This window comes from Bombus impatiens, unplaced genomic scaffold, assembly GCF_000188095.3.
Source record: "Bombus impatiens unplaced genomic scaffold, BIMP_2.2 scf_0102, whole genome shotgun sequence".
In the NCBI taxonomy this organism is placed as follows: Eukaryota; Metazoa; Arthropoda; class Insecta; order Hymenoptera; family Apidae; genus Bombus; species Bombus impatiens.
In genome coordinates, this window is record NT_176521.1 from 3,700,691 (window position 1) to 3,726,860 (window position 26,170).

At 31.8% G+C, this 26,170-nt stretch overlaps 1 protein-coding gene across 7 annotated transcripts in view; it reads left to right on the forward strand.

Moving 5' to 3' along the window:
- Positions 1–26,170, forward strand: part of LOC100740523 (neurotrimin) — a 301,483-nt gene that overhangs the window by 255,094 nt on the left and 20,219 nt on the right. For all 7 annotated transcript variants that reach the window (XM_024364564.2, XM_024364563.2, XM_024364567.1 and 4 more), the window contains 4 exons: positions 554–657; positions 7,285–7,492; positions 9,210–9,365; positions 25,196–25,324. In XM_024364564.2, the coding sequence (XP_024220332.1) occupies positions 554–657; positions 7,285–7,492; positions 9,210–9,365; positions 25,196–25,324 (597 nt within the window). The remainder of the gene's footprint in view (positions 1–553; positions 658–7,284; positions 7,493–9,209; positions 9,366–25,195; positions 25,325–26,170) is intronic.

Here is a 26,170-nt window from a genome sequence, read left to right on the forward strand (position 1 = left end):
CAAATAATGGTAAATTTTCAATGGGCAAATTTGTGGATTTTTCGTGTACGAATTATTATAAAATTTGAATATTTTTGAAAATTGTTATATCATTAGTCGTGCAAATATTTATGGGCTAGGTAATAGGAAATTTTGCTTCTCATAATATAAAAATATTTTCGCATAATAAAATTTTATATACGTAGAACGTGGCATTAATGTGTAACATGTATACATAGAATGTTAAATGAAACACTGGTTTAACTTTGACACGCGCTTATTTTCGTGTACTAAATATTAAATGCAGTAGATACTTTCGTATGTAATTATACCTACTTTGTACTCTTACAAGTAATGCATAGTAAATAAATAATTTACAAAATAATAAGCAACGTTAACATATGAAAGTAAAAGTAGAGTGAACAAGTAATAAATAAATAGTTAAATAAAAATGGCTTCTTTTCAATATAAACATCAAAATTATAAAAATCAAAATTAAATTTTTGAAAGATGACCTTGATATATGAATGTATGAAACACATAGAGATGAGGATTTCTAAAATTTATTTTTCAGACTCAGACCTGCCCAGGTTCGCTGAAGAAATTCAGAACGTGACCGTAAGCAAAGGTCGAGATGCTTTGTTAGCCTGTATAGTGGACAATCTACGAACCTATAAGGTAGGAAAATAAATTATCTATAATTTTTTACATAGAAATAAAATTATTATTATAAATTAAACAAAATTTGAGACAATGGCACGTGACATCAAGTCCTCAAATTTATTTGTAACCATTATTTATTGAGCTACAAGTTACTATGGTATATTTTTGGGTACTTAATTTTATTTTCTAGCCCTTATTTTGTATGATAAAGATTTTTAAGCCTTTGGACAGCATACATGATTATATGAAACCAATTTTATTAAAAATACATACATTTATCTTTTAGCTAATTAATAACATAGTATTGAATGTAAAAACATTAATAATTTTATCACATAAATGTAGAATTTAAAATAAAGGAAAGATCTTTAAAATTATTTAATTTAATTTAAATTATTGTACTAACTTGTAACTCAGAAGTTGAGGATTAACGATCATATTTTGAAATTAACAATGAAGTGAGGGTAATGTTTAACTAAATTTCGAATGCCTAACTTTAGATGTGATTAATGGAACTATCCACATTTATTCAAAAAATGCGAGAAATTATGATGTTAACCTGTTTAGTACCTACATTTTAAGTATCACGTTTAAGGACGTCTTTCAATCATCCATTTCCGAAATTACGTGTTCTATTTTCACAATAAAAAATTACTTCTAAAAAAAAAAAAAAAAAAAACAACGTTTAACATTTTTGCGAAAAGAACTAAATAGAAAGATGTAACTTTCATGTATTATATAAAACGTATTATGATAAAATTAGCCTGTGGCGATTCATAATCACTAAAATTGTATGCTCCAATATAAACGCAACGAATGAAAGAAAATTTCTCCACGCGTTGTCATATCGTCTCAATGTTTTGCTTGCATAATGTAGAAATTCTATGGGGTGATTCATGGAAATGTGATAGAAATTAAAGAAAACTGTAGGATGAATATTTTACGTTTGCAAAAGTTCAGTGTTAATGTTTTAAAATTATCGTATATAACTATACTAAATTGAAGTACATATTATAGTATTCATGATAAGAAATAATTACTAATAGCAACACGCTGCTCTAAAAACTGAAATCTGCAATTATTGTAATCTCGATGCTTTTGGCCATAAATAAAGTTAATTTACACGAATGGATTTGTATCCATTGATATGAATTTATATTGTACATACAGAATGAACTAATCTGATTTAATTAAATAATAGAATTTTGTAGCAGAATAGTACATTTTCAAAAATTTTGTAAATATATGTTTTTTTTAAGTAAATGTAACTTGTACGACAGATCAAATACGCATGAACACCTTACATGTAAAAACAGATGAAAAAAGTATACAATCATATTTATTTCGTGGCCAGGATCAGCAGCACGTCACTCAACTCAATCTATAAACCTGTCACGTTGTCTCCCATCTAATTCTTTGTCCTATATCCTTTCCACATATGTACAGACGGAAGCCGCATACAAGTCGTCGAATAAACGTACACTAAATTCTGCACGATGAAAGTGAAAGTACAACGAGTGCTTTCTCGTGCTTTTCCAGAAATTCGAGACATCCAGTATAAAAATCGTAAATTTAAAATTTGTAAGTTTTCTGGCCAGTTTTACTTTCACCTCCATAAAAAAACGCTTGCGTTTTCTAATTATCTTATACTAGATTATACGCGTTACTAACGAGATTACTATTTGGAACCTAATTTCCAAAAGACTAATTTCAATATTATCCGTATACGACATATTTAATATCGTAAAAGATAACTTCAATCAATAGTTTGCTTCTTACATTCGTTGAAAGTCCCTATCTATTTGTTTGGAGTCTTGTATTTATTTGTTTCTTATTAAAACATGTTGTATCGTTGTATAAGAAATTTTGGAAATTTTCGAATCAAAGTGGCGCGACAACTTAGTCAGCTTGATACTTAGATAGCTTGATAACTGAGAGATTAGTAGTAAGTAGTACGATGACGATGCCAGTCAACTACGGAACTAGAGGTAAGTAGAAGTAGCTTTCGTGCCCACAAACTGCTTATTCACTCTATTATGGATTTACGATATATCTATCGTTATTCAGACTAGAAATACCAGGATCCAATAGTTTATAGCGTTGCCAAAATTGTAATATTCTAATTTCCCATGAATCGATTTTTACGCTTTGATGATCCGTTATCTCCTCTTTATTCTTTCTTACTTTGGATTAATCTGAATCTCCCATAGCCCCTTTACATTAAGTGAAACCAGAGAAATAGTCTCTATTTGAAGAAATATATTTAATAATAATAATAATTTCACAATACCTAGGAATTTCAAAATATTCAATTACTGCTAAATATCTCGCGATCCATAGATGTATTCGAAACCTAAAATTTATATTTCTACGCCATTAATTATGATAAAATATTTCTCAAAACTCGTCCCTTGACCAGTATTGGCGCCATAAACACTATTGACCTAACAAATCCATATACAAACAGGTCCCTCTACTCTGTATCCGACCAAAAATCTTAGATCCACGAACAAGTAACTGTCTCGAGGAAGTCCGTTATTAAGCAAAGCTTTTTTACGCTCCGCTTGAGAATTTCTCACGCGAAGGCAAGGAACCCGAGCCCGTTTGGGTCCGGTGGTAATTCTAACCGTGACTCGCAACAACGTCAACTTCAGCCGGCTGGCTCGTTCGTTACGCCAATGGAAATACATCACGGATGGTGTCACGTTGAATTATTAAAGTAATATGGTAACGACGCCGGTTCACACGATTTTCCCTTAGCCGATGCGGTGTACTCTGTAACCGTAAAGAAGTATCACGCCTTGCGCCACCATCCTCTACCCCCTTCACAGAAGTTGATATTCCCCAGACGGGGTTACTGGGAACAGGAAACATGCTCCTCTGGAAAAATTATCGCTGGTCTGCTTCTTAACGCGTCTGGAATATCGTAATTCTGGACTCCAGGTATCAAGTGAATGAAAAATTTACGTAAACGTACGCAGATCTGCTTGAAGGTAGAATGTTAGAAAGTTTCAATTATGATTCTTATTGTAACTTCTTTTTTTTAACAGGCAAATTAAATTTTTAGAGTGATTTAAAGCGTTTAATTGGAAATATGATATTTGGCTTGGGTTACACGTCTAGTATAAATTTTTAATTCACTTACGCTTTTTGGATTATTTTCGATCTATTTGGGTCTAGTGTTGAAAGGAATAAGTGCTTTTCGGTGCTTTATTTAAAATAATAAATTTGTAGAATAAAAAATCATTTTATTATCGGTATACTTTTAAAGCATGTATTATTTTGGCGAAGAATGGTGTATTTTAATTGCAGATCATTTTTACTCTCTTTATCATCTATTTACGTTAATTTACTTGTTAGCTTCTCATTCCACTGCTCCCAAACTTCGCACTTTCTACTGTAGATGTATTTCAATGTAGATGCGCATAATTATATCTAAAGTGAAGGTATTATGAAATGGAGATAGTAAAGTGTCGAATAGTACCCTAGCGTTCATCGCCAAATAACCTTAAATGCTCAAAAGTTGCAGCACCTACTTTCCTAATAATTAAGTAATTACTCATTTTAGAGGATGTTCGAGCAGACTTTAGGATGCCGATGAGTTGTAACAGTCTAGGTGGTGGCGCATTATATAAATCACACTTAGTTTGAACGAAGTGCTCTCATCGTACTTTATTTTATATTAAATAACTTTGCATGATTTTGCATCTCATTTTTCGGTGAATATTAACTTTTAAATTATTCTATGTATCTGTGTAATTATTTCGAGAAAAATTCTTAAATAGTTGATCGCTTTTTCATGGTAGGTACAAGTTAATTTTTAAATGCTAATCATCTTTCATTAAGGTTTCCACTTTTCAAAAAATGTATCATTAAGTTAATATTTGAATCTATGTTTGCTAATTTATAATGTGTTTTGTATTGATAAACTTTTCAACGTGATTTTTGTAGTAAATTCATAGAAATTTGACAATAATTATTTATACAACATTTGCTTGATAAAGGATAAGCACAAAAGTTTCTAATATGCAATTTTCCAAACTTGTTAGAAATAGAATTCTCGGTAGTCATCATCCGTCAATATTTAATACAAAATTATGAAATAAGAATTACCTAATTCTATCATCTAACTAAAAGGTATCTCATTTAAAATGTTAAGTCAACCTTTATGGTTTTCTTTAAATATTAGATTATAAAAATGGAGTATCGTAATATGAAGATCTTTGAACTTTTAACGTATTTTCTATCCCCCCAAGAGATTTTAGTCACATAGAAGGCATAGCGATGAAGGAAAGAAAATGGGGTAGATTCTAAGCCTTCTTATACTTACCCCTCCATTCGGCGTATTCTGTGAAAGTTTCGAAGATCCACGAAAGATACGGAATACAAGCCAGCCAGTATATTGGATTAAGCGGCCGATAAGAACGAAACGATGTTGCATAGGGTGTCCAAAGCTCCGCGAAGGGAAACATCACGGATCGAATGGATCGAAAATGTACGCGCGAACAATCCCACAAGCGAATTTATGCTATCGAACATTTTATTTCTCTTGACTTCGATTTTCCAGCTTATAATATTAATCAATGATTATATTATAAGAATAGATATATTGATGGAAAATATATTCTAAGAAAAAGATCGTGGAAAATTTTGGAAATATTTTCAGAATTTCGAATGATTGAAGAAAATCTATTTTAAGCAGTAAAATACGTTTTTTCGAATCTTTTCCTCTTTTTCGAAATAATTTCCTGATGCAGAATAAGGTAGAAAGTGTGAAATAATTAGATTCTATTAACTACTACGACTTTCTTAGTAACGCCAGAGCCTATAAAACATCGTGTTAAAGAAAACATGAACATTTTGCCATCGAACGCGGTATAATAGAAAACTTCGTTAATCTTTTCCATGGTCTTTTCCTTCTTCCGAAACAAGATTTCCTTTCAACGTATACAAGGTAAAAGATTTTTTCGATACGCCGTAGAAATTACGTTTAAGGAACATGCAAGGATATTTTGTCGCACGTAATATTTATGAAACACGAGAGAAAGTAATGAGACACTTATAATATAAATATTATTTTATTCGGTTATTTTAAATACAGTTTATGTTACAATGAATAATTCTTATTATTACAGGATATTGTATGTAGGAGTACTTTTATAATTAGAATTGATATTTATGCAAGGGTGTATAAATCACACGCAAAAATATACTCGTTATGACAGTTTGTTCTAATATTTTCAAGTATACTAGTTAAAATAGCTAATGAATTAAATTTATTCCATTAAATATTTAAGTTAATTTTATGCATATTTATATCCATTCTATAACATTCGTATATAATATAACAGGAAATTTAAGGGAGTGTTGACGTTCTTTACGTCTGGATTTGAAATAATTATCCTAGTTGGCATTATGTTGTTACGTAATCCCTGTGATGCTTCTCATACTAATCTCGTGTAACAAATCTCCATGTTGCCATTCCGCGAACACCCTCCGATTACGCTAAGCCTTTCCTGTGCATTTTCGCGAAGCATGTTTGATTATTAGAAGCTCCTTACGAAACGAGCACAACGTGCGACGATATTAAATAAATGACGTAATACACTTTTTATGTTCATTAAGTACAGTAATTTCCACGTTACTTTTACAAAATAAAGAATTAGATTTAGAAAATGGACAAGATTCTTTCAAAGGAACTTTAATTTAGAATTTGAATCACCTGGCTTGACCACTAGACTGAAACTGTCTGTCTTTTATTTGTCAGAAAGAACAATTATAATATATTAATGAATGAGTATATAAAGAGATCGTTGAAAACTTAATGGAGTCAAGAAAAATGACTGAAAATGACGTTTAGATATCACTAGCTAGAAAATTTTTTAATAACCTAAGTAATTAAGCTGATATTCAAGTGACGAAGATAAATGGTTTTCCCTATAAAGTATGTATAACTTTCCACGAGTTTACTCCCACTACGAGCTTCCATTTTTCGCACAACATTCTCCCGGTGAAATGTTTGATGTTAAGTATTACATGAGTTCACTAGTTTTGAGCATTTGTCAAATCCTTAATTAAGTCTCTGCATGAATTTATTTTTATCGTTATTCTGAGAAAATGAAATATTTCGATCATACTCAATATTTTCAAAAACTTATGAATGAAAGAACACAATGAACAAATAAAATGATATTAACAGAATGTATAAACAATGCATGGATATTCATACTTATCGACATCAATTATCATGAAATTTCGTCAAAGAGAAAACTAACACACATGTAGATATTATATTTTAATAGAATTGGGCTATTGTACACTTTGTAATATGATGAACGCAAATATAGTCTGTGAACCATTGTATGTTAACCTTAATACTATTGTACTATTTAATTTAATTAATAATAGTATTACCATTTATAAAATAATGAAAAATAATAAAACAAGTAACTCTTTATATTTTATAGCATAATTCCGTTTATGATAGCGTTGCCCTTAATATTATTATACGTTTCTTAAATAAACTGTGGTAATCGTGCAGAAACATAAGAAAATTTTCCACTAATAATGTCCTTTCTCCTGAATGAACATTACGTTATCCTAAGCAAACTTCATACACGTGTCCACGTTTGTTTGTTTTAGGTGGCATGGGTGCGCGTCGATACACAGACAATCCTGTCCATCCACCATACTGTGATCACGCAAAACCCACGGATCTCATTGTCGTACAACGACCACCGAACATGGTATCTTCACATAAAAAAGGTTGAAGAAGTGGATCGTGGATGGTACATGTGTCAGGTGAACACAGATCCGATGAGAAGTCGACAAGGCTACCTGGAGGTTGTAGGTAAGCTCGTTACTACAGCTTGACGTTACTAGAATTTATGATTCTTCTGAAATATTATTTTCTTGATTAAAAAATTTTTATTTGAAAGTAAACTTTCATTTGGAATGGAGAATAATCTCTATATGTGGAGGAAGAATAATATTACAACATATAAGAAAGGAAGGATCTACAAAAATATTTGATGCTTTTATCATTGTTATTATATTTTATTTTCTTATTCTCACTAGTAAAAATAATTATTCGCAAAACTTTTATTTTTAAACGGATATAAGCGTGAATTCCTGTGTTTTATTTGGAATATGAATGGATTATTCTTCAACGATTGTTTTTAAAGTATAGCAAAAGCATAAAATGATTTTAAATAGCTTTTCCAGAGAAAAAATATTATTCTACCAGGAAATGTATTTTCTAATAAAAAAAATGATGTAAGAAAATAACTGATGATTCGTCAAAAGCGAAACATTTAAACACTGTAAAAGCAATTGGCAGCCAAGCATTAGTCAGCTCGATTCAGTTAGTCTTTGAAGCAATTAGGTTTCCAGTTAGTTGTTAAACTAGGTTAGATGTCATCAGGCTTCCAATATTCAATCAGCAACCTAAGTACTTACGTTTCTACAAGATTAGCGACAAATTAGCTTGAAGTTACACTTTCAGGGTGTTAACAATACTATCTATTATCTATCTTATAGTAAAAACTATAATATAAAATGTACATTTTTCTAGTTTTGACATTTTTCTTGTACCATTTTTACGCGTATCTCTAGAACTGACACTAATTTTATCAAAATACTTTCAAGTTAACATTGAATTTTTACGGTCAGCATATAATATTTTTAATAACAATTTTCATATTTTAACAATCAACCTTGTGGTATCTGTAATTTCCATGGATAATTATAATAGTAACGCAAGCTAAAATCGATGTTGGTCCTTTGATTTCTAATTTTCTAATTAACTTCTGTCAATTCAAGAGTCTAATTACTTTTAAGACAACAGTATGGATAGTATTAAACTAGGTCAGCATTTATAATCAAATTTTAAATATAACAAAACATTATGTTGTATACATTTCTAATAGTAACCTATACTATATTCAATTTCCATGTAGTGTATTAAATCGATAAAAAAATATTTCTCGCAACTGTTTGAAATGTAACGAATGCAAAGCAGAATTTCCGCTCTTCTTTTCCAAACATGCAACTATGGTGTTCGTCACGTTTTGAATCACCGTTGTTGGATTGTCAAAAATGAGTTTTCCATAGTTATTGGCGCTGAATAAACTTTCATTAGAAAAATTTTTGAATATCTATTTTTTTGCAGAGAAAAACACGAGTTTGAACTTTTTTGTTTTCTGTTGAAGATATACACCATTTTTGCAGAATAATAAACAAAAAAAACAGCTCATTTTTCATAATTAGTATTCTCTCCAAATATATAATTTTTTATATTATTTTAGAGTAAAGTATTACATACTTTCGTTTGAAAAAACTGCCGAACAATAAAACCTTTCTTGTAATGAAACCAAATAATTCAATGCGTTTATTCGTGCCTCATTAAAAATTTCGTTACGATGTAAAAGTCTATGAAACATTGAAAGAAGTTCTTTTAAATTAGTATTGATCCCGCGGATACGCAGGTTAAGTTTAAGAACTAGATCGCCGTGTGGAACATAAAAGACGATTATTCATTTGATTTCCACGTGTTTTCTTTATCGTAGTGCCGCCTTCCATTATCACGAAGGAAACGAGCACAGACATGGTCGTCCGCGAAGGCTCGAACGTGACGTTGACGTGTAAAGCTTCAGGCTATCCTGAACCTTACATCATGTGGCGCAGAGAAGATGGAAAGAACATAAACTACAACGGGGATAATGGTGAGTTTCGATCAATGGTTTCTTCCTAAATTTTACCACAGTACGAATACGAGAAATGCATTTTTAGAGGGGAGACAAAAGCAATTTATTCGTTTGAAGATTTGTTCAGTTCAATATTTTAGATATCGCACGTTACACTAAATTTTCCGTGAAAAACATTAAGTTTGATTTATAAACGTTACATGATTTCGATGACATGATTAGATCATATAGATTCGATAGAGTAGGAGATCAATACCATTGTCATTTATGAGAATTTGGAACGTAACGAGGATTAGGATTTCCACTTAAAGCCTTAGAAAATAGTGCGTAGGGTTCATTAATTAAGATTTCTACATTCACCTAATCTAAATTAGAAATTTGTGTTAGCGATAACGTGATTCTGAAGCTTCTTTATTAAAAATTGACTGGATATTTCAATGAATTATGCAAATAAGAAAGATTATGTTACAAGTATCATGTGCAGTTGTGAAAATATGTGTGATGTTTGGATCTTTTTTTAATGATTACTGACGCTGAGAGGTGTGCGATTAATTATGTTTACAAAAACTGAACGTGTGAAGGTGTTATTATCATATCAGATGGATGACGGATTTCGCTAATGAGTCGATTGACATTTTCATTAATTACGTCGTATATAATGATTCAGTCACGAAGGAATTGTTAATTTCGCGCCAGGGATTTATAATTTTCACGATAAAACAAGATCTAAATTCGATTCACACGACGTATTCAGTAAATTAATGGCACACAATTCAATACTTCACCAAATTAGCTTCGAATTGATGAAGTGCCAATATCACACCATCTTTCGTCTATGAAAATCTCTTTTGTCAATCTCTAGTACATTTTCAGACTTAATACATAGAATATCAAAATTCAAATTTTATTTGTCCGTCTTTTAATCAATAATATTTTAAACTAGTAATTCTGAATAATTGAATTATATTTAATTTCGTTAATATCATTAATAAACATATCATTAATAACATTTTGTAAAAACAACCATGCTAAATCTTCCTTAATATTTCAGAATGTTAGGACATAAATCTTAATTAAAATATATCTATTGATACAAAGTGGCTATAATAATAAAAAATTAATTCATAAAACTAAATGTAACAATTAATTACACGTGAGAAAAGAGGAAATGAAGTATAAATTAGAGATTTAAATGATTAATTATTGCTAGGGCATTGGTTAGCAATATAATTATTCACGAATACGGTATGTCTGGCTCTTATTGTGAAACTCTGGTGTGAAATGTATTCAAGAGTTGATTCGTCGTTTCCGGATAGTTCTCAGTTCGACAATCGATAGTCGAACGGATACAGGTAACGCCGTTTCACACACGATATCGCTTTTTCGGATGCTACACAAAAAAAGCAAACGACTAAAACGATCCTTCTTTTCTATGTCAAACTTGCCCGGAGTTTATATTCACTTTATCTATATTCAGCTCCGACATTTAGCTACCTATTTCGTTAAGTTTTCGATTTACCTTTCACAAAATATGTACGGGTATGCTTGTAAAGTATGCTAGTTAAAATAAATTAAATATTTCTGTCTGAAATTACATCCTAGAAATTTCATTTAAACGAGATTCCTTTTAATGACGTGAGAAAACAAAATTAGATTTAATTTTATCGCAAATATTTAATTTAATAAATTTAATATCTCTAAAATTAATTTTACAAAATATTATTAATAATATATAAAAATAACAAATAATTGCATTCTGAAAAGAGGATTAATAATTGCATAATCAAAAAATAATACAAAGTTACGTCTCGTTCTGCTATTTGAAACGGTGTATTTTGAAAAATAAAGTTAATACCCTTTATGTATTGTTATTGAAAATTTATTCATTATTGTTTATTCATTATTTATTCATTGGTTTTGTTGTACTAAAATACTGGCAATATGCAATGGATTCTTACAAAATGTGGAATTTATAATTAAATCATGAAAAACCCTGGCTTTACTTATAATCAAATATTTCAGTTATTATTAATAAATGAAAAATTATCCATCAGCCGTTAATACGGAATAACCAAATAATCCCTTATTTACATTAGACTAACATTTATATAATTTATTATATTTATTTATTCGAATTGTATTCGAACAATTAGAATATTTCGTAACCTTGTGAAAATTGATCAGTACGTACATAATTAAAATAACATGCCATTATGAGGTATTGAACAATCAAACGCATACATATATCCATAGCATGTAAAATTGTAACATCCAAATTTGCATGGCTGGTCTGACGTTTTTGTTGTAACAGAGGTATATACTTGATTGTCTCTAAATTATTATTTTGCTTCGAATGCTAGATTACATGGAAGAACGTGTTCAATGTACCACGTTTCGGGAGTTCCAGTTAGGATACGTTACGCTTCGGACAGCAACTGAAATTTGTGCTGTGTCGGGCAAACAGGCTGTTCCGGAATTTCACAAGCTAAATTGGTTTCAGAAATTGCGATTTCCAGATCTGTTATTATATATCAATAGTAATGGAGTTATCGTTTGAGACTCAATATCGATACATTAAGAATTCTCGTTAGGAAGCCAATAAAAATCCGAATCGTTTTAATCCACATCAAAGTTCCAAAGAGTATGTTGGCAGTTTAATAGAAGAATACGAAGGTTACGAAAATTATTCGAGGGAAAAATAGCATAATTACAATAATAACCGTTATGACATTTAATGGATAAAATATAATAATTTCCTAAGTTTTATTCTTTTAATAATGTTTAATCACCATTTTTCTCAACATTCTAATTTATGAAGTTCATCAGAATGCATCTTGTCTGATTCATGCGCATCAGTACCACTTAAGAATTTAAACATTATTTCAAATATGTTCGAATCTTCTTAATATCATTTGTCATTTATCATTTAATAATAATATCATTTTATTCGTTATTTGGAGTTCAAATAAAATATTGTTAATTCAATCATAATAATATTGTTGGTTAGTTTAAACAAAGTCTTAAATAAAGTAATATAGTATATAGTATAGTATAAAGTTAAAAAATCCAAAATTCCCTACAAGTATAGTTTAAATACATCATACACCATTGACAAACTTCACAATGTAAAAACTTCATACTTTTATAAAACACAGTTTAATAAAAGTACATATAACATATGCGTATCTCTTGCACGTCACCAAAAGCTTCTCGTTCAAAAGTCGTCTGAATGCAGAGCAGTTTTGACGGTGCTGTCGATAAGTCGGAAGCAACGGGCGTGCCATCCTTGGCTTAATCAATAAAATCCAACGAATCGATATAACCCATGACGTAAGACTAACGAAAGTTTACGCCGTGGGTATTCTTCGCACGAGGAAACGTTTGATACGTTGAACATCGTAAATAATCGATCACCCTCTTATGGTTCGCGCGCTTCTAAAAATACCTATGCCTCTCAAGAACGCAACCTTCGTGGCAGAGGTCGCCTCGATCGATACTAATTACTTTCTTAATTACTAATTATGAAGGGTATGAGAAGCGCGACAACGCTTTAACTTTCCACCTCTATCTGTCCTTTCCGCTTAGTATCGTCTCATCCTTTTCTTCCCTGTACACGTACAGCCTCGTTTGCACGAACACACAGAGGGAAAAAGGCAGAGAATAAAAGAGAATGAGGGAGAGAGAAGTGGGCAAAGATGTACAGGATAGCGGGACGTCAGACAGTCTGTCGGTTCCAAAGGATTTTCTCAATATCGGATAAAGGCCGGATTTAATTTCTGCTCTAATTTAAATTTTCATTGCCCTCGAGGCATACTCGGGTTCAGACGCTCAGACGAGACTTTCGAAGCTTACGCCTCGCCCTAACTCCACCGTATAAACTGTCACTGATAAATATGTATGCGTCGAATCGTTGCGGCCCTGGATAAAAATGCTCCGTTGCATTATATCATCGCCTGTTCAACGGCCATTACCGATTCACACGGGAGATTAATGTAATTCGAAGGGAACGAGCAAGTGTTGTTGCGAATTTTGTTTAACGTTTATCGTTCCTCGAAGAATGAACTTTCGATTGGATGCAGTGTACAGGATGAAGTCTGTTAAACGTCGTTGGTGAATGCTCTTGAAAAAAGTTATTAGGAAGTTGGTCGATGGAAATGTTTTATTCAGTTTTATAGTTTACCTGAGTCTTTTTTGCGTTATTTATAATGGCGTTAACAACTTGCATAGTTTATTAGTATACTGATGTTTATACAAATTCATATCTTTTTGAATATCATTAAAAGATACTAGAATGTAGTAGACGATTGTTTTACTTGTCTACTACATATTATGACGAATACACTCTATACATTTTCCACTTACAAATTTTCTATAAATACGTAAGAATACGCAATTTGCTTGTTGGAGATACAAGAAAATGAAAAGTTAAATGGGGTTATATTGTATAATTTCGAGTATTCTAAGTAACTTAAGGCCGGTTTCACACGAAGATATACGTATTGCGAGTTGCGTATCGTGTGAGTGTTGCAATTTATTTTAATGACTCGTCTTACCTTCATACGAAAAATATCGTTGCCAAGATACTTTTTATATTTATTGATTTATTACTTTTTAAATTTTTTCTTATGATGGGTTTTACATTTAATGGTTGAATGTTTATTGCATTACAGGGTAATGTATTATATCCTTAGTGTAGCACTGTACAATTCGCTCTTGCAGATGTGGAGACGAACGAAATTTTTGTGTCTTATTCTAATTTTAAGAATTATGACTTGATTGGGTCCTGTCAAAAAATGTGATACAATTTATGATATATCTTGTAGAAATCATCTTTAACATGGCCACAGTGTTGCAAATTTTCAAGCTATAAATTAAAGGTAATGAGTCTTTAATAAAAGAGATCACGATAGAATTTTTTAAAAATTCGCTTAATCACCATTTAAATATACATCGTTTTGTTTTAATATTCTGCACAGTTTTCTTCGCGAACAAAATTTTAACTTCCATTTAAAAAATTTAAGATATTCGAGAAATTTGGAAAAGTGACAAGCAATGTGAAAAAAATCCGATAGTACAGTATGGTTCAATCATACAGCATTTATTCATTTACCTTTCACAAAAGTTATTACAAAGTTATCGAAGTGGTTTCAGTTGCGTGATTCATCTCGTATGTTGTCTATGGAAATTTTTCGTTTATATTTGACACTATTATTCGAATGAAATTTAAATTCCTGGGCAGAATAAAACGTCGATTATCCGAACGAATAGGGAGACAAATCCGTTTCGATAAACGGTTTTCCAGATAATCGGTTTAGAAGAACCAAAGTTACAAATATGTCATGGGAGGATATAAAACAGTTTTAAAGGTGAATGCTCATTGCACGGAAAAACATGTGATAAAGCGAAATATTCAAAGCAAATTAATTGTTTTAATCGTTTTAAGTTTCGTATTTCTTTTCAAATAAATACTTTAAAGTGAGATTAAATATTTCAATTGAAATAAGGTTAAAAACAATATGATTTTGAATAACAGAGAACAGTACTACATTGAAGAAATCCACGAATCGAAAGTATTATTCCTATGTCATGTAATAATCTTCTGAATGAAATTACTTATGAAATGATCATTGATTATAAAATGTTCGAGCTCCTTAATTGTTCACTTTGAACACGTCGAATACACTGACGACCAGGATGTAACAGAAATTGTCCGGGCGGGACTACACTTTAATCGTGGGTAGAAGATGCGTGGAAACCATCAGACGAGACGGCAATGGTGTTAGAGAATGGTTCTCGAATCCCAAAGGGCAACACATCAGTTAGTAGCCAGCTGGTTTGAATGTATGCCGTATTCACAACCGTGATATTTTGTCCAATTACGGCGATAATCTGACGCTTCTATCGAATGACATGCTCCTCATATAGCGACAGATGCGTTCAAGGATAACCTTCGGTACAGGATCGTCGAATGATATCGTCTCATCAGCCGTTGATGGCTCAACGAGCTTTGTGAATTGATCGGCATTTTCATGAGTACTGGAGCGCATTTCACGTGTTCCAATTGATTAGTTATGGGCCTTTCAGAACAATTTCGTTGGATTGCTAATGCAGGAACTGTTTTTCACAATTGAGGGCAATAGAATATCTCCTATTTATTACAGAGTTGAATTTTATTTTTCACATTTTATTTTTCATAGAATATTTTTGTTCAAATATTATAAGATGAAGTTAAAATATTATATTTTATTTAAATATTATAGGTCTTATATGTCTTGATTTATATCATTCGAACAAAATAGAAAATATACTACATAATAATACTGCGTACATATTCACACATATTAATTCATCAGTAATAAGGAATTTTCTTTATTTTAAATAGTATTTAATATTTTGCTTTCAAGAGTTTCATATAAAATCATTACGTTATAAAATTTTTATTCCTAATGCAATTTTACACATCTAAATTCGTATGAATTGTGAAAAACGGTTAATGCTACGCAATCCGATTACATTGAGAAAAGCAATTCTGCGAAACAACTATATTCACTTCAAAGCAAAGATTAGGAGTCAATTTATGGTGTTGGAATAGTCTGAGTGTTTCGTACGTGTGTAGATGCGCTACCAATGCTATTTTCTCGTTCTTGCCGTGTCCAAAAGAGTGAAGGAGAACGTTCAAGAGAAATGAAAGAGGAAATCGAATTTTGTAAAACGTACGCGCGTCTACAGAGATACTTTTAAAGAATGGGATCGAGACACCTGTGGGCAGCAGAAGGAAGGATCTAGTTCCCTGGTTCCAACCGATTGTCCAGAAAGTTGATAAGAGACGAAGAAAAAAGCAAGAAAGTAGAAATAAAAAGGGATAGTGGAATTTCGAATTGAAGTAGCAACGTTGGAAATGAGATAACGAAACGTTCGTTCCTGCGTTCAGAATACAACCAGTGGTTTGTTCCTGTAATGTTTATCTTGACTTTGATAGAAATTAATTGCGAAGATGAGGAACTGTTGTAGAAACGTTTGATGAATATTTAATGATAGAACTTCAATTTTTCAACTTGTTCTTTTAATCTTGCGATAGAGAATTAGAAACGAATTAATTGAACAACTGATCTTAAAAAAATTAACTCTGGATTCAGCAAATTAGAACTAGGAAGTTTTGACAAAATTAACGCTGATTTTTTATGAAAACAAAAACACGATTATATCGTATCTCTCCATTCATAATTTCCCACGTGTAATATATGAATGATAAAAATGAAAAAACAGGATACGTTATATTTTCGTTTTTAATATTATTTCTCCTTCTAAAATTCAATCCAATGAAAGTTTTTCGCAGAACATAATGAAGCAGGAAATCTTCAAAACCCACTTTAAGACAAGAAATTCCATTTTACGAGTGAAATCAGATAATGAAACGTAAGACGCAACATGATTACGCTTCAAACTAGAAACTTTCTTTCAGTAGAAAATCCAAAAGGATTATACGTCATACAAACAGTCATAAAGAAATTGAAGATTATACAGAAAAATGTTACTAATATTTTTTAAATGTTTAGAAGAGTGACGAAATCTTATATTCAATTTTAAAGTCGAATGAAAAGGTACAGACATGATTCGTTGAAAAATTTGTTGAAAAATTTCACACCATTTTTCATCATTAAATTTTTCACCGATGATCCTGTCTAGTCCTATCGATCTAAGGGTTGGGCAATTTCGATGAAAGAAATGTGAATGAATGGGACTCGAAGAACAATTGGAATCTATTCCTTTAGAAGTTGAAACGCAAAATTTCCTGGACAATATTGTTCACAAAGTTGCACTTAGTACAACGACGTGGTCTTGGTGGCTTCGAAAATACAAAGAAACCTCAAACGGCAACAAGATAAGCTCGTCTTGGCGCTACGAGGATCGACGTCGGTACAGTTTTGCCGCCAGTTTTCCTCGTCGTTTGATGCCGGGGTTGCGCGTAAAACGAGTACAACGTAGATTCGATTTTCCGCGCTGCCTATATCGATATCCACCACGCGACCCATTCTCTCTTCTATCTTCCCTTCCGGGACAGGAATTCGTTCTTAGGTTCCGATTTTCCGGTCGCCTCGTGTTACTTTGACCCTGTACATACAGGCTACATCAAAAATTGTCTCGGTAATTCTGTTATTCTCTATGAATATGAAGTGGAATAATGCAAATTATTAAGAATATGAACGTTTTATATTCATATATTTTTTTATTTATTTCTTTACTTGAGTAGACTCGATAAGAAATTCAGATAGTTAATAAAACCACACGATTCTTTAATATTTTATTTTCCAGTAAATTGATCATTTATTTCATTGTTTTGTTATTTTTGTTTCTTTATATATAATTGTAATAATACGTACATTGAATATTTTTAATTTGTACTTTATTGCTATCGTTTACGGTAAGCATACGAATTTGTGCTTCTTCCTTTTTAAACGATTTCATAAAGATCCAAAAATAATTGACATAATCTTGATATAATTTTAATTTACAGTCTCGATAGTAAAAACGATACTTGATAATACAAAACGATAACGTATTTTTTCTAGAGGGGAAGGAAAATATTTCCAGAATAGTTAAGAAATATTTAGAGATAATATCGTCTGTGTAATATTTTGAACGGCACTTGATATTTTACACTTACACTTAGACCAGGTATTCCCTTTAAAGTTTTCTTTTCGTCGATGTCGCGATTTTTGCTACGTCCTGTACAATTTCCGGTAAACTACCGACGAGAAAGAGCGCCCGAAGGAGATTGTAGACAAAGAGGAGCGCAAAGAAGCCAGTCGCTCGACTTGCACCCGTTCACCTGCATTATGCTGACATTGATTACCAGTGTTTTCTAACCTTTACGCATCGTACGCTTCCATTTCTTCGATATCCGTTTTCATAACGTCCTTCTCGAACGAGGCGAAATAATTTTCCCCGCGTTAGGCAAATTGTTATTGCGAGCAACGCTGCTTTGCCGCTATAAACGTTCTTCTTTATTGAATCACACTACTGATATAAGGATTTCAATTTCTCCCAGAGCTACATTTACAAAAGTTGGCGAACGTGGATTTGCTGGTTAATAGAAAGTTCGCAAGTGAAATAAGATATCCTTATTCTAACGTTTTGTATTTACATATATCTAAATGTACAGCGCCGTTTAAAAATAGCATAAGCTTGCCAAAGTATTTGGGCACTTACTATAAAAAATTTTTATTTTTATATAGAAGATTATGTGCAAACTTCCGATTTTTATGTATTTATGAGAAAATTTGCAGATGAAAATATCCACAGAATGCACATAATATACAAAAATATATAAATATACAAAGTATATTACCTTTTATAATGTTTAATAGGTAAAACTATTCTTTATCTAGATCCCATTCTTTCAATTTTATTCGTAAAAAAATGAATTTACACAAATATCCACATCTAGTTATTTCATTAAAATTAAAACAGTAGAAACAGATAGTAAACAATTTTTAAACAAGTAATTCTTTATGTTTAGAAAGCAGGAAAAATTCTTTTCCTGTCAGTTAGTAGAAAATTGTTTGGACTTGCTGTATTTATTTATTAACGCCGACGAGAAGCCAACCTTAAAAAATGAGCTTTCGCAGTCGCATAAAGAGAGTGAAACTAGGAAAGTGTACAATATTCAAGGTCCCAAAGGCACTGTTTCTTAGCTTTGTTTCTTGCTGGTAAATAAGTACGCGTAACGGACTTTATTCTAACAGAGGAATTCAGAATTTCGGGAATCTTACGAAAAATTAATTGAAACTTACATTTCGTCAATTTATTGAAATTACTTTCCTGGAAATGCAATAAGAGGTAAGATTTTTTAAATCGAAATTCTAATTACGTCTCTCATTATGAAAGAAGCTATATGCTTCACATATAAATATACATACAATCATTCACAAAAGTATTTGAGGAATTATTACGAAAAACTTTTATATGTATATATTTTGAAATTCCAGTAGCATTGTGAAGAAACATTCATAAAGTTTACACACATAAAAAAACAGATAAAGAATGAAAATGAATGAGGAATCTACTATTCCATTATAATATTCCAAAATTAAGAAATATTAATTATTATACTTCTTATGGTATTCTATCACAGAATACATTTTATCTCCTCGTACTGTTATTTCCTTATTCTCATTCTTATATATTCTCTTGTTACAAATTATTTTTAGAGACGGCGTTTTGAATTCTGCGTTACAAATTTGTAATAATATTTACAAAGAAGAAAAAACAGCACTTTAGTTACATTGGTATAAAAAACAATTTCTATATACTCTGCAAATATTCTTATAAAATTTTTAGCGAGGCAAAACTAATTCTATTGAACTTTGAAATAATGCGGAGATAATTCTACATTCTATTTTACGAAATAATTACTCTGTAACTATTTTACGCTTTTATCACACGCGAACACCAATTAACTGTAAACCTCACAGTGTTATCTGGCACAATTTCGTACACGATTTCTCGAGTAAATGTAATCATAGGTTCCATCGCTACTTAGAATTATCCAAACGATTACGAAACGATACAGACCGAAATCCGTCTGTTTCTACTAGGAACACATGCAGAGGCATTAGCTGCAATGATGGTAGCTGGAGGATTTCGCTGGAGGATGAATGTAGCTGGGTTATCTGGCGGTAATAACGCGAAAAAGGCCACTTAAGGGGGTTGAAAGAGGGTGGGATGAAATATCGACGTCCATGCCGCCGCTTATGGGGCGGAATACATCACGTACTAATTCCCAAATAGGTAGCCGTTTCCCCACTTCGTCTTCGAGTAAGCTGTCTGCTTATTCTTACGCTGTTAAGGAGCACGCGGAAAATGTTATGCAAAGTGCGCCCCGCGCATCGACATTCAATGCCCGCTAATTTATTCCGCCGTTCTTTTTGCGTTCACTCTTATCTGCGTCGTTTAACATTCAAACGGGCTGATGAGTTCCGAAAGACATTGCCTTATCGTCTGGCTTGCGTTTTATTCTTGTGAAAATTTTACGACATTTTCCCCACGAGCAGAGAATTAGAAATCTACGGTGTTTAAGGGTAATTACAAAATGTATGTTTAGATGAACGTTGATTGTTATATCAAATTACTAGTTCTGTGCTAAATAAATAGTTAAATAAATAGTTTGGTTTAAGATAAGTCGAAGTTCCCTACACAGAAGAATTGAATCTATGCTTGCAAGATTCAATCAGTTTTATTCTACGTTTTATTAAGACAATTCTTCTTCTACTCTTTACCATAACTTACGAATGCAGGATAAAATGCTACGAATGCAAGCTCAATAAATGCATTCAATCAATTCAATAAATTTATATTCCTCATCTTATAGAAAATTCATGATCCTTCGTTTTACATAAAATTTGCCACATTCGTCATTTGGACATTTACACAGATTCACTTTCTTATTGCTATAATTAAAACAACGGAATCTAGGTAAAATATTATTTTACTCGCTAAATATTATATAAGGACTATTATACTTCGTATATTTTTTGAGAAATGCATAAAAATCTGCAGTCGATTTATCATCTAAATACATTTAGACAAAAAAACACCCAACTAATGTGAATAACAACAGTAAATCTGACCATCTCTAACTTATAAAATAATCTGAAAGAATCAAAAAGAACATCACAAACATCGTTATGCCGCAATAACAATACAGAGATTGTTAAAAAATAATTGGCCACAAGTTTGCACAATACTTTACTGGATTCAACGTAATTCGAGGTGAAATTTCATCGAGCCGTATCATATTGCGGTTTCCCATTAAGTCGAAAGTTCTAAAGGATTCCCGCTAAACAGGTAAGCGGGGTTAGTTCTGACGCCAGGATCTGCGGGACTACTTGATTAAAACCCTCGGAAGTGGCCTAGCCCGGTTGGAATCTCTCGCAGCTAGGCATTGTTTATGGAACAATGGATAGGTTTGGCGTGTGGCACGGTCTGGCCGGCAGCGATTCACACCATCTTCTTACACTTCTACCGTGCCATACCGCGAACAGCTTACCTTCCTTTCAACGACCTTCACCGGCTGCGATATTTCCTCGCGATGATAAGAGTTTCGAGTCACGCGAGATAAGCTTGTACAATTGAGGACGCGGTTGCTGCTAGCGCGAATAACCACTGTGTTTTCTTCTGTTTAGGGGATTAGGGAATGTATTGTAGAATTTGTTGCAAACGAGAAGTGTTGTTAATAAGTGTTATCTATGTGATAAGAAAATAATAGCAGAAACGGTAATAATACAACTTTATTATGTGACACAATCAGGCGGTTGAATGGTTGTATCGAATTGGGAGATGGGATGGTATATGTTTGTAATTACATGTAGAAGTTGTAGAAAATGTATGGTTAGCGATAATACGCTATACATCTATATACTTTAAAAGTATCTAAACATTTACTTACTCTTAACGAGATGTATGTATTTTAGTAACAAAATTACGAATAAGTCAAAGTACATTGATTTTACTTTTTGTGACAGCATATATGACGCGATCAAATTGATTTTTAAAAGTGAACAAATATAATAACTAGACTGCTAGATATACAAAATTAAATTTCGTCTGATCATAATACTCCACATCTTTGACAAAGAATAAAATCATCATAAGCCTTCCTATTTATAATTTCGTTATAATCAAAATAACATTGTGCCAGAAAGAATCAAGTATTCACATATTATTGACCATTTTAGAGTACATTTCGAAATAGTGATGCACGTGTACGTTAAGAAGTAACGAAGAACGATGGAAATTATCCCGCGGAGGACCACGGAGCCAAATGAAAGGCAGAAAAGCAAGCAATCTATCTGGGAGTGCATGAGCCGTAACAAAGATCGTGATACATCGAAGGGTATTATTCGACCGGAGGAATCTCCACATTCTTACAGCGTCCCATTACCTCCACATTACTGTCCGGGAATTGTAGCAACAATTCTTTCCTTCCCTTGATACAACGCGCTTTTACCTTTATCGTGAAAAACGTTCAATTGGTTTTCCATCGCTCTTCAACATTTACTCGCGATCAGTTTAAAACCTCTCGCAGAATCTACTCCAATGCGCCTTCTGTCCCTGTCTGGCAAGAATTCTAGGAATGTTGCACAATAATTTCGCGTATAAAAATTGCGATCTGCAGCTACGCCGTTTTATTATCGCGCTCTTATTGGAACACGTGGCAACAGTTGTCTGCTTTTACGTTTCTTACGGACATTATGATCGCATATTTACGGGAACAGGCTGCGTTTCATTACATTTCATGGTGTTTATGTTATTTTTACAGGAAGATAGGTTTTTGTATCTGGATTTTGACATCTGTTCTTGCTTCTTTGATTTCTCTCCTTGTTATTGTATAATTTTGTTCTAATGTGTGTAATCGTTATTTATTAAAAATAAAAATTAACACTTTGAACTTCAATCGTGACGCTACGGTGATATTGATAACGTGGAAATTATTTCTTGTATAGTTCTATTTCTTGTATAAAAGTATGCGTAAAAAAAGAGGTTATTGTATAAATGAATTTACAAAAGAGTTCATAATATTTTTCCCTTTGAAGCGAAAGTTTTCGTTCCAAAACATTTCATTACAAAAGTATTCTAAAGTGAATTATAGTTACTGAAAAGATTCTCAGGTTATTAAAAGTTAAAGATGGTGTAGACTTAAAGCACAACACCACAGATGCTTCAACGTTAACTTTCTGAAACGAGAAATAGTGTGGATGATTGATATAATTTTGTTGTTATAAGGAGTTGTACAGAATAAAACACAAATTAATATATTGGAAGAAATTTAAACAGCAAAATAATTTATCTACTTTTATCACTACTTTTAATCCTTCAATGTTTACATCTCTAGTTGGAATCAAACGTACTAAGGTATCTAAGTAGATAAAGAAACAAGAATTTTATCTCTTTATTCTAGTAACGTAAATCTGATTTTCACTCCACTTTTACTTTAAAAGCTTTTGAAAAATTCCATATTTGACTTTAAACAATAATTTAATTAAGTAAAAACTTAAGTAACGTTCAAATTGTATTCTGAAGTTACCTCAATATCGAACTAAAAAAGTATCAAATTGAAAAGAATACCTACTGGATTTAGGAATCTTTCATTTTGATAGAATATTTATAAGTGTGAAGTAAAACCGGAAACCGGTGGCATATTTTGTAACACAGTGCGCAGAATCTCGTTTTGGCTCGCGTGCATAATTCGTTAGAACGGATGACCGAGCACGGCCGCAAAATACGCTAAAAGTTGCAGGAAAATGTGGAACGTGGAAGTTTTGCAGGTTTGTGCGACTGGCCAGAATGATAAATCGTTTAACGTAATTTAATTATATGGCGGTGTATAGCGCGGAAATGGAAGCGGTGAATGTAGGATGGAATAAATAATTACTTTCTATGACAGATATTAATGAGCCCGTTGGCTTATAGATGCATTAGAGAGTCAAACTTTCAATCTTGAATGGACAATGTTCGCATTGCTGCATTGTTCACAAATTATAAAAAGTTGTCTAGATTAAGTTCCAAACGATATCTCTTATATAATAATAAGTAATAATGGATTACAATGGAAAATATTAAATGTGTCAGAATAATACGAATTTAAAAATATATGAATGTTGAGAAAGAAAATACTAATATGTAGATAAATATTCGCGGCTAGTCTGATGTTATGATATTCTAATTATTGAAAATGTTTTAGTGCAATGAAATTAGCTTATATCACTAATTCTGTCATTGGAAAAATGTGTGTACTGCTTTGCTCATAAGATTTTAGTCTATTGTACTTATTAATTTGATAATTGCCTTAAATTTTGTAATTGGGTTTCAAGTTGAGTTACGAGTTACAACAATAAATACAAGGACACGAATCTCCACGATTTTTCGTTCTAAATATAAATTTATCTAAAGCTTTGTTCATACAGTAAAAACACTGCCTAGAAAACTTCTAAAATTATGATGCAAATTCGTTCGACTGTCGTCATTATACGTATTTTCAATTCATTATGTTTTCCATCTTCGTAGGTTATCTCTTAATCATAGAAAGCATGTCGTGTATTTTAACGTAAAACTTTTCTTAATACCAAGAATTAAAAATATTCTAAATTAAAAGTATTCGAAACGGAGAAGTAGCTCATCTGAAGTCGTCGGAGGTTTTGCGATGCCTTTTGCACTTATAAATTTGGTACCGTCGAAGTAGGTCGCCCCTTCTGAACTTTTCACCGAACTTTCTACCTGGAAACTTCGATTCCTCCGCAAATAGTGTTACGTCCGAATTTTCAACGATTCGACTTCGAAGAAACTTATCCATCCAAGATTATCAATCCTGCTCTTCTCAAAATTATATCGCGTTAGAGGAGAATTAATCATGTTTCTACTAAAACGATACAGATTTATGTTTCATTTTTATTACGAATAATCAATTCCACTTTTTCTCGATTTCAATTCATGATTAACGTTCCATTCTCGAAAAATAAATTGTTTGGGTACTTCCATGAATTAATATGTTACGAAAAAGTGACATAAATAATAGAAAATTCTCAGGTAAATTTAAAAAATGATGTTTGCGATATAGTTTTCTTTCTTTCGCTTTCTAATTTATGGAATTGATCAATGCAGCTTCTAAACTACTTAAACACTAAATAGGTAGACGATCTTTTTGCTAGAACACGTAATTCCTCTTTTAAATATTGGACATTGTTTTTATTGAGATATGTTGGTAAATTTCTGTGTCAACAGAATGAGAATTAATTGGGCAATTTATATACTCAGAACTTTAACGAAACATTATTCCGTTTCTGTTTTAGTAAACGTGGTGAATGGCGAGGTGCTGCATATTGTGAAGATAAGTCGATTGCACATGGGATCATACTTGTGCATCGCTTCGAACGACGTTCCACCGCGAGTTAGTCAACGCATATCTCTTCGTGTGCAGTGTGAGTATATACTGAAATATTTTCTCATATACCTACCCCTCAAACAGTAACCTGGCATGCTTGTTTATTAGATTACTTTATACGCACGTTAATCCTAAACTATATCGTTAAATTTTGTAAACGCGTTATACGAACTGCAATCACACGGAAATACTTCTCTTTCGAAGTGAAGCTCTTCAAAATTGTATCCCTGACAAAGCGTTTGAAATCTTCTGTATAAAAATGTATTTGTTTACCCTACAGTTATGTTTTACATGCAATGAAATTAAATTTTCGAAAATTATATTTTATAAAATATTTAAAATATTTTTAATTACTCGTGCAGAATGACTTTCAGTTAGATTTCATTGAATACACCGGTGTGCGTGTAAAACGATTTTAAAAAATGTAAATATATGATTCATGAAAATCTTGAAAATAAAATTACAAAATTTGTCAGTAGCGAAAAGATTATAGGCCATTATCGAAGCCTATACGAAACGAGACATTTAATACCTCTTTAATAAAAGTATAATAAATTGTTGTAATTTGTTCTCGGAGTTAAAGTCGAATTTCAATTCATACAAATTTTGATACCGAAAGAATTACAGGAGCTAACGTATATGTATATGTAATGTTTCGTAACTGTTTCACATATTGATACAATGAAACAAGTATTATTATTCGTTGGAATAAAGTTAACAATTTAAATAATTCTAACCATTTAGAATCATATATACCAATTTCTCAAATTACATAGTGTATACATATCCAGAAATAAATTGATAGAGTAATGTCACTCATTAGCAAATTAGATTAGAATCTCAGAATTGATGGTGCTTGGCACAATGAAATGGAAGAAAGACA